The 9,383-nt window shown below is 41.7% G+C and overlaps 1 protein-coding gene across 1 annotated transcript in view; it reads left to right on the top strand.

The window, feature by feature from the left end:
- The window catches only part of LOC310863087 (chymotrypsinogen A-like), a gene marked incomplete at its 5' end in the record, with an annotated part of 10,089 nt that extends 1,389 nt beyond the window's left edge, over positions 1 to 8,700 (top strand). The window contains 6 exons of the mRNA XM_083771210.1: positions 2,036 to 2,233; positions 3,539 to 3,731; positions 3,860 to 4,008; positions 5,032 to 5,169; positions 5,559 to 5,692; positions 8,402 to 8,700. Of these exons, the coding sequence (XP_083627336.1) occupies positions 2,036 to 2,233; positions 3,539 to 3,731; positions 3,860 to 4,008; positions 5,032 to 5,169; positions 5,559 to 5,692; positions 8,402 to 8,635 (1,046 nt within the window). The 3' untranslated portion in view covers positions 8,636 to 8,700. The remainder of the gene's footprint in view (positions 1 to 2,035; positions 2,234 to 3,538; positions 3,732 to 3,859; positions 4,009 to 5,031; positions 5,170 to 5,558; positions 5,693 to 8,401) is intronic.
- Positions 8,701 to 9,383: the final 683 nt, after the last annotated feature.

Raw genomic sequence — 9,383 nt, 5'->3', positions numbered from 1 at the left:
CACATCATGACAATAAACACAATGTTTTGGGCCAAACAAAGAATTAGAAACAAAGAAAAAAACGGCAGGTTACTGTAAATGTGTGTTCTTTTCGTTAAGAATCACCCAAAGATGTTTGTAGTTTAGCCCAGCCGGGCAGTAGTTTATTATAAAAGTCCCGTGCTCAGAGTAGTATCAACAACCTGTCAGCTCTGTCTAGTGCAACCAACAACAGGTACCGTGCGTCACGCCCCTGTATAAGCAAGGTTCCTAGGTTCCTATCTTAGCAAGCAATAATAGGACACATATTATAACATCTCTTCTCTTTTGTTGTTTTTCTTTTTTGATTTCAATAACTCAACACCACTTGCAAAATTGAACATTTCAAGACAGCATTTCAAAATACTTAGGCATACATGGCATTCAACTGTTTTCTTTTTTTTTTTTTCAAATGCAGAAATCACATCTTTCAATAAACTGTTCCCCCTTCTTTTTTTTTTTTTTTTTCAAATCCCCCCCAAAGGCCATAGAGTGGGATTAGGACACAAAGTCCTTGTAACGTTGTGGCGTCACGACTGCACGACCATTTTGTTGTTTATATTCTTTGTAATTATTTGTTTGCCCTAGCAACCACCTGTTAGGCCCTAGCAACCACCTGTTAGGCCCTAGCAACCACCTGTTAGGCCCTAGCAACCACCTGTTAGGCCCTAGCAAACACCTGTTAGGCCCTAGCAACCACCTGTTAGGCCCTAGCAAACACCTATTAGGCCCTAGCAACCACCTGTTAGGCCCTAGCAACCACCTGTTAGGCCCTAGCAACCACCTGTTAGGCCCTAGCAACACTGTTTAACCCTAAAAAAATCACACCCGTGTGAAGTGAGGGTCGCTCTTGTCATCACGCACGCACTAAGGCTGTCCCCAAACATTCAAGGTTCGAATGTTCGCTCGTTAGGGTTGGCACTCGAATCTTAATTAATGGGCTTGAACCATTCGTTTTTTTTATATCATTTTTATTTTAAAAAAATATATTTTTTATTATGATTTTTTATTTTTATTTTTTATTAACTTGAAAATATATCTTGGCGAGAATGCGATATGAACATGTAAAAAAAGTAAGTTTCTAGTGCATTCCTGTCAGAAGTTATGAACACACACGCCAGCATGATCACTTTTCTTACTAGCAGCCATATTAGCATATGCTCTCTAGCATGATAGCAAAAAGGAGTGAACTCTGATCATTGTTAAGCAAAACGGTCACGGAAGATCTGCTTTTTCCCTGTGCCCACTTCTTGTGAGTGTGGAAGAACACACTTTTGTTGCATTAGAGCAGGGTAAATATGAAGTTTTGCGCTACGGTCTTGTGTTTATATTCCTCTTACATACCGGTAGGCTGTATGTTATTGTCGCAACAACACACGTTGTGTGTCTGAGTGAGGGGGCCTTCCAGAGCAAGGGGGCTTCTGACGGCGTCGCTTACTCGCTTCCCCTCTGTCAGAGGAGGAAGCGAGAAGTTCAGCGTAAGTGAACTAAAGTAAAACATCTTATAGTTTTTACAGACAACAAACAACAGCTGCAATAGCCGTCATGAAAATGTGCAGCCAGATAGATACTCTGTATTTTATAAGACCCCAAAATTCACTGCGAAATTAACCGGAAGTCTAATCGAATAAAGCTAAAATGGCTACTGTCTTTTTAACCCATTTAGATCTGAGGACAATTCTACAAAATAATGCCTTCTAAATCCTGACAGTTTTCTGAAAAACCCCATGTTTCTATGTCAGTCGTTCTCAAGCCCAGAAGCAAAGATTCGAGTTAAAAACGTTCACTGTGAAAGAATGCACTATACATTTTCAAGATTCTTCAAAAATAGCAGATCTACAAGCTCATAGTGCGGCTGCTATGAGCTTGATCTGCTATTTTTCATGCTTAAAACACCAAAAAAGGGGTTCCCGCCCAGAATGGGTTAAAAGTCATCGGAGGTGTAACCGCGAGGTAGCGGCGATTTAGTAATGAGACGTTCACATAATACACAATAAAAATACACATCTCTCCACAGCTCCGAAGCCTCCAACGCACTGTGACCCTCCAGAGGTCTACCATTCCAACAGCATCATAATCACCCAGTTGAAGACCAGGTACAAACCCGGAGAGAGGGTGTTCTACGACTGCATGGTGGGATATACTATGAACGGAGGACGTGCCGATGTGAGCTGTGAGGCTGGGAAATGGACACCTTTAACTCTGACATGTGAAGGTAAGTGTACGTTCGTCGGCAGTACCAGTGTTGATACATACACACAGCCTTTAACTCTGACATGTGAAGGTAAGTGTACGTTCGTCGGCAGTACCAGTGTTGATACATACACACAGCCTTTAACTCTGACATGTGAAGGTAAGTGTACGTTCGTCGGCAGTACCAGTGTTGATACATACACACAGCGTTGTGTCATCAGGGGTAAAGTTCCGAGTTCTCCCAACCACAGTGGGGTGTTGGGTTTTCAAACGCAGATGCTTTAAAATACTACTAATTTAAAAGTACGCGTCATGGATTGCCACATCACAGGCACAGATCCTTGACAATTCCTCGACAAGGAACGCTACTTTAGAAAATGAAACAAGCCTAGGAATGTTTTCCTTGACTGCTGGACATGATCCAACACAACACAATGGCCTGATATATTTGCTTGGTAAGAGACACTTTTCTATAGATATGATCATCAAAGTTCATTGACACACTTCCTATTCTCTACCATTGAACGACTTTTAACCCCCCCCCCCCCCCCCTCCCCAGTCCTAGAAGCAGTCATTCCCGGCTTCTAAAGCTAAATGTAATGAGTTTGCATGCTTTTTTGATAACAATTTTTTTTACATTAGAGCTGATATTATGAATGGTGCTGCTGCTAGCTCAAACCTTCAAACAGCAGCTAATGGTCCCAGGGGGAGCCTATTATCTTTCTGCGCAATTGATGAAGACAAACTCCGCAAAACCATATCACAGATGACATCATCCTCCTGTTCATTGGATACAATTCCCACCACCTTTCTCAACCTATCCTCCTATTGTTGGTCCTCTGCTATTCTCCTTGTACATTCTGCCATTGGGTGAACTCATTACCAATCACGGAGTCAATTTTCATTTCTATGCTGATAATACCCAACTATATCTTTCTGTGGCTCCAGATGATCCCTGTGCTTTAGACCCGCTGTTGACCTGTCTGTCTAGCATCAAATGTTGGATGAGTGAGAACTTTCTCAAGCTAAATGAGAATAAGTTCTCATAATTGGTTCTAGCGAGCAGAAAGAATCAATAATAAGCAGACTTGGCAACCTGACTGTAGAAGGTAACAGTACAGTAAAGAACCTGGGGGTCATTATTGATTCTGAATTGAATTTTAATTCACACATTAATCATGTACCAAGATTGCCTTTTTTCACCTTAGAAATATTGCACGAATCAGAGCCTATTTGTCTTTGGACGATGCAAAAACACTAATCCACGCACACACACACACACTTCTCTCCCTGGCTCTCATGCTCTAGTTGTCTCCATTTGACCCAGGCCAGTGCGGCAGGCGCACAGACCCGGCCGACTATAAACTCAGGATCAGCGGAGGCACTCTGTCCCGTCCTGGAGACCATCCGTGGCAGGTGTCCCTGCAGCACAGAGCCAAAAACTCATCTAAGGCGTTCGGACACGCCTGTGGAGGCGTCCTCATCGCGTCCTGTTGGGTCCTCACTGCTGCTCACTGCATGTAAGCTGCTCTAAATGCTAACATGAGCTGCTCCGAATGCTAACATGTGCTAACATGAGCTGCTCCGAATGCTAACATGTGCTAACATGCACAGGTGGTCTTAATTACTGACTTGCTTGTTTCTCCAGTAACGACGCCAAGGACATGCAGGTGGTCGTGGGGGGAGTGGACATCGGGAGCGAAGAAGAGTCAGACCAGGTCATCTCCGTGAAGAGAGACTTTGTTTATCTGGGTTACAGGATGATAGGCAACATTGGTGTTGCTACTAATGACATTGGTAAGGCCATTACTTTACTGTATGTCTTCTTTTCCAGACGAGCTGATTTCTTACCTTAATCTGGTGTTATCTCTGTACGTCTGTCTGTCTGTCTGTCTGTCTGTCTGTCTGTCTGTCTGTCTGTCTGTCTGTCTGTCTGTCTGTCTGTACGTCTGTCTGTATGTCTCTGTACGTCTGTGTCTGTACGTCTGTCTGTCTGTAGATCGGCTATTCTCAAGGTATCAAGGTCCGACAAAATACATTTTAGTCAACTAAATCGACCGCAGATTTAGTCGACTAAAATCTCATGACAATTAGTCGACTAAAACTAAACCAACACTAATTCACCAAGTGAAAACTAATCAAGAGACTGACTAAAACTAAAATAGAAATTTGCTGCCAAAAACAACACTGGTGTGTACGGACGGCTGTAAGGCACGTAACTCGAGAACCGCTCCGCCCCACCGACTTCAGATTCGCCACACGCGTTCCACACCCCCACAGGGAGGGCAGTGCCCGGTGTCGTTCCACACCCCCACAGGGAGTGCAGTGCCCGGTGTCGTTCCACACCCCCACAGGGAGTGCAGTGCCCGGTGTCGTTCCACACCCCCATTTCCCTTTTGACTGAATACCTGTCCATTTAAACTAGACGGTCCCGCCCCAAAGTTATTAGTGCAGCCGTGCCCGGCAGCCGGCGAAAACTAGAATTCTTAACAAGCCCGAAAATGCAGACCTCGCCCTTTAGAGCGAGGTGGCTTCTCGGCGTCTCGCCCTCAGGGCGTCTTACTGGTGTCTAGATAACAAGTGGTACAGGGGATGTTATCTAGATCAGGGGTTCTCAACCTTTTGGGCTGGGGACCCCCGGAAATGCTTTAGCCATGTCTCACGACATTTAAAGTAAATTCCTTCTGTCGATCAAATTATACTAAGATCCCCTGACCCCCGGGTTCGAACTGGAAACCTTGCGTTTACGATCCAGTCACTCTACCCCTGAGCCACCGCCGTATTATTATTTACTGTTCTATTCTGTTTCCTGTGTCTCAGCATTACTCCAGCTGGAATTCACCGATGACCCATTCTGTGCCAAGGAAACCAGCTATGTTAAATATGCCTGTCTGCCAAACAAGCTCTTCCCCGATGGAAAGGAGTGTGTGGTCGCTGGATGGGGCGAAACTAAAGATGGTACGTATCCAACCACTAATCACACCTTAAATAAAAGCTGCACTAGTCTATATAAGGTATAATTGCCTATGTTATATGTATCGTATAATGTAGCAGGTATATGATGCAGTTTGTCTCTGGAGTTCTTTATTCTATATATATATATATATATATATATATATATACATATACATATACATTTATTTAATAAATGGCCTATTTGTGAGTGCGCTACTGCTATATGCCTATATGCTCCATATAACAATACATGGGACGAAAAGCTGAAATTAATAATTCTTATTATCTTTTATTTTATTATTTTCTATTCATTATAGATTATTATAGGTCTTCTAATGTCCTAGAAGGATTTTTAGCTGAGCTGTCTGTGTGTGTGTGTTCTTCTTCCTCAGCTGACCACCCACACAACATGTCACATGGCCAGCTTTCCGTGATGTCTGAGGAGCGTTGTCAGGGGTTCCATGGCTACCTGGACAACACCATGATCTGTGCAGGAGACAAGTTGGGAAAAGTTGGCTCCTGTAGTGTAAGTGTGCGTGGGTGCGTGAGTGTATTAGGTCACCTTCACACCAGGATGTTATACTGCAACTTAAAATGAATCCTGTCGGCCATTTTTGTAAAAAAAATCTTGTTTAAAAAAAAATCTGCCTAATGATGATGTCACTGGAAGACGGTTTCTAAACTGCCCACAGCCCTCCTATGAGACACAGACTGAGTAGAAAAAGATCATGCCATTTTATCATGATTATTAGTGAGGACCTATTATATGAAGATAGGTTGAAAAGTGGTGAAGTGGTAACCTGACGCTGCCAGATCCAAGAAGCTTGCTACACAAATTTGTTTCACAGCTTATTGGGATCTGGGATCGCGGAAGCAAATTCAATGACGGGGCTGTTCCTTTTTTTCAAGATACTTGGTAGATGATTGGATGGGACCGTCTGTCTATCACCGTGTGGGCGTGAAAACACAACCAATCATATTGACGTGTCTATATAGCTTCACATCCGGTTTCGCACATATCCCGCCCTTAGCTCACGCTGATTGGTCCGGTACAGAACAGATTTTTGTCAGCTCAACTCCCTGAGAGATCCCAGATGAGTGCTGTGTTGGGGAACATGGTTACCCAATACCGCCCCCATCTGGCAGTGTCAGGTTAGTGAAGTGGTCCTTTAAGGAAACAAAAAAACACTGCAGTGTACAGAATATTTGGTCTGTGTCGTCTTCTTCAAATAGCCTATAGCAGGGGTACTCAACTGGCGGACCGCGGTCCGCGACCGGACCGCGGACCACCTATTTGCGGACCACCCAAAAAAAAAAAAAAAAAAAAAACGTTTTTTTTTTTTTTTTTTTTAAGTTAATAATAAAAATAACATCAGATGGTACATTTCTCATGTGAAATTGCTGCAAAGGCCCCCAAAATGTCCCCCAAGGGCCCCCAAAATTCTGGCGCGCGCTATGCGCGCGCGCAGTGTGGCCTGCCAAGGCGTATAACTCCCGGCCTGATTTGGAGTTCCACTCCGGGCCTGCACTCTGCACCCCATTATTGGTTGGGTGGAAGGCGATCTGATTTATATAAGCTTGGCTTGACCATACTAAACGGGCATAGAGCCCCGCTCTCCGATGGACGCCGCGCATGGGACCGGACCTCGGTCTTATTCAAAAAATTATTTGTGGACCTTCATCATTTCTAGTTGAGGACCCCTGGCCTATAGGCCTATACTTCAAACTTCAACACATAGCTCAGCATGATCTATGATCTATAAACTGTAGCAAACATGGCATATTAATAATACATTTATATAATCATTGGATCGTCTATGTTTATGGGAGTAGGCTATTATAAAAATGTATCATTTTAACACCATACATTTCACTGTGTAGTTCATGAATTGAACACATTGATAACGTTCCTTGCTGCGGTTCCTTGCTATACAGCGCAGCGTGAACGCAAACGCAGCAAATTGTATATGCAAGAAATTCAAGAATGATTCAAACTCCACCCCCCAATGGCATGGAGTGTACCGAAGTAGAGGTGTGAATGCGACCGAGTGCTGTTAGTCCAGAGGGCCAGGCCAGATTCTGGTACCATTTTGGTATCTTTGTGTCCCTACATGTCTCTAGTTTATATTTTGGTATGATAACACGTCTTCCAATTCAGTAGCTTAATGCCAGTTATCACTCTTTAAACAAACCTACCCCATATGAAACTGTGACGTGTGTATATCCTTATTATGACTTCTAGACAATACATTTTGGTAACCAGTGGTCTTATAAAGTGGTCCAGTGGTCTTATTGGCACCAAAATGGTACCAATTCGTGAAAATATCAGTATTGGCCCCTGGACTATGCAGTCGTGTCCACCTAAAGCGACGCACACACGCATATATTATAGTTTACTGGTGTATAAATAGTAGTAGGAAACATTTTGTAAATCTTCTCAAGGAATGCCTTGAATTTAATATTATAGCCTATTAGTAGGCTATAATAGAATGAAAGGATGAATTTAAAGGTGTAGTAGGCTATAATAGAATGAAAGGATGAATTTAAAGGTGCAGTAGGCTATAATAGAATGAAAGGATGAATTTAAAGGTGTAGTAGGCTATAATAGAATGAAAGGATGAATTTAAAGGTGCAGTAGGCTATAATAGAATGAAAGGATGAATTTAAAGGTGCAGTAGGCTATAATAGAATGAAAGGATGAATTTAAAGGTGTAGTAGGCTATAATAGAATGAAAGGATGAATTTAAAGGTGCAGTAGGCTATAATAGAATGAAAGGATGAATTTAAAGGTGTAGTAGGCTATAATAGAATGAAAGGATGAATTTAAAGGTGCAGTAGGCTATAATAGAATGAAAGGATGAATTTAAAGGTGCAGTAGGCTATAATAGAATGAAAGGATGAATTTAAAGGTGTAGTAGGCTATAATAGAATGACAGGATGAATTTAAAGGTGTAGTAGGCTATAATAGAATGAAAGGATGAATTTAAAGGTGCAGTAGGCTATAATAGAATGAAATGATGAATTTAAAGGTGCAGTAGGCTATAATAGAATGAAAGGATGAATTTAAAGGTGTAGTAGGCTATAATAGAATGACAGGATGAATTTAAAGGTGTAGTAGGCTATAATAGAATGAAAGGATGAATTTAAAGGTGTAGTAGGCTATAATAGAATGAAAGGCTGAATTTAAAGGTGTAGTAGGCTATAATATAATACATCCTTACATCCGGTCTCTTAGGGGGATTCGGGCGGACCCCTGATGTGTAAGGACGATGGGGTTTACTACACGGCAGGCTTGGTGAGCGGGGGGAGCGCCACATGCGGTGCTGCGACACCCGGCGTCTATGCCAACGTCCACCGATATGTTCAATGGATTTCTAGCTGCATATATCACCAAGGAACCCCATGCAGGACACAGAGTGTTCCTGTGGAGGATGAATATGACTATGGTGATAATTCAAGATTTGGCTGATATTTCTCTAACTAGTTGCCAAGGTCTTTCCAGCCAGATATCTCATTTCCTCTCTCTCTATATCCTGACCTGATTGGCTGAAAATGTGTCACTTACCTGAAAATGTATTTTCTCTTTATTAACCCTCTAACACCCGCATTAATTTCTACTTGCAAAAAATAGATTTCAACCTTACTACTACTTTGTACTACTAGGACTAAGACTAAAAAATATGTTAAAAAAAATAAAAGAATAAAGTTTGATGAAAAATGTATAATAATTATATAATAATATATACTTACCCGAAAATGTATTTTCTGTTTATTAACCCTCTAACACCCACATTAATTTCTACTTGCAAAAAATAGATTTCAACCTTACTACTACTTTGTACTACTAGGACTAAGACAAAAAAATGTTAAAAAAAAGAAAAAAAAAAAAAAAGTTTGATGAAAAATGTATAATAATTATATAATAATATATACTTACCTGAAAATGTATTTTCTGTTTATTAAAGAGCTGGAGAGCAGTGGTTCTCAACCAGTGGTCCGGGGACCACCGGTGGTCCAGGTGGTCCCCAGCTAAATGATGGAGAGTTGGTAACCAAATGGACCCTTAGGCTATAGATCTTTAACTCTTGAGAGTGTAAAATGAAACCACATGGACCCGTATGGGTTCATTTGGATACACGCTCAAGAGTTAAAATATTGTTAAACATCTGCATTACTTAATTTACAATTAGAGAATGTAGAAGAAGTGTTATTTGCCT

The sequence above is a fragment of the Protomyctophum parallelum genome, assembly GCF_964188405.1.
Source record: "Protomyctophum parallelum genome assembly, chromosome: 8".
Classification (NCBI taxonomy): domain Eukaryota; kingdom Metazoa; phylum Chordata; class Actinopteri; order Myctophiformes; family Myctophidae; genus Protomyctophum; species Protomyctophum parallelum.
The sequence above is the reverse complement of the archived record's forward strand: the minus strand, read 5'-3'. Positions and strand labels throughout refer to the sequence as shown.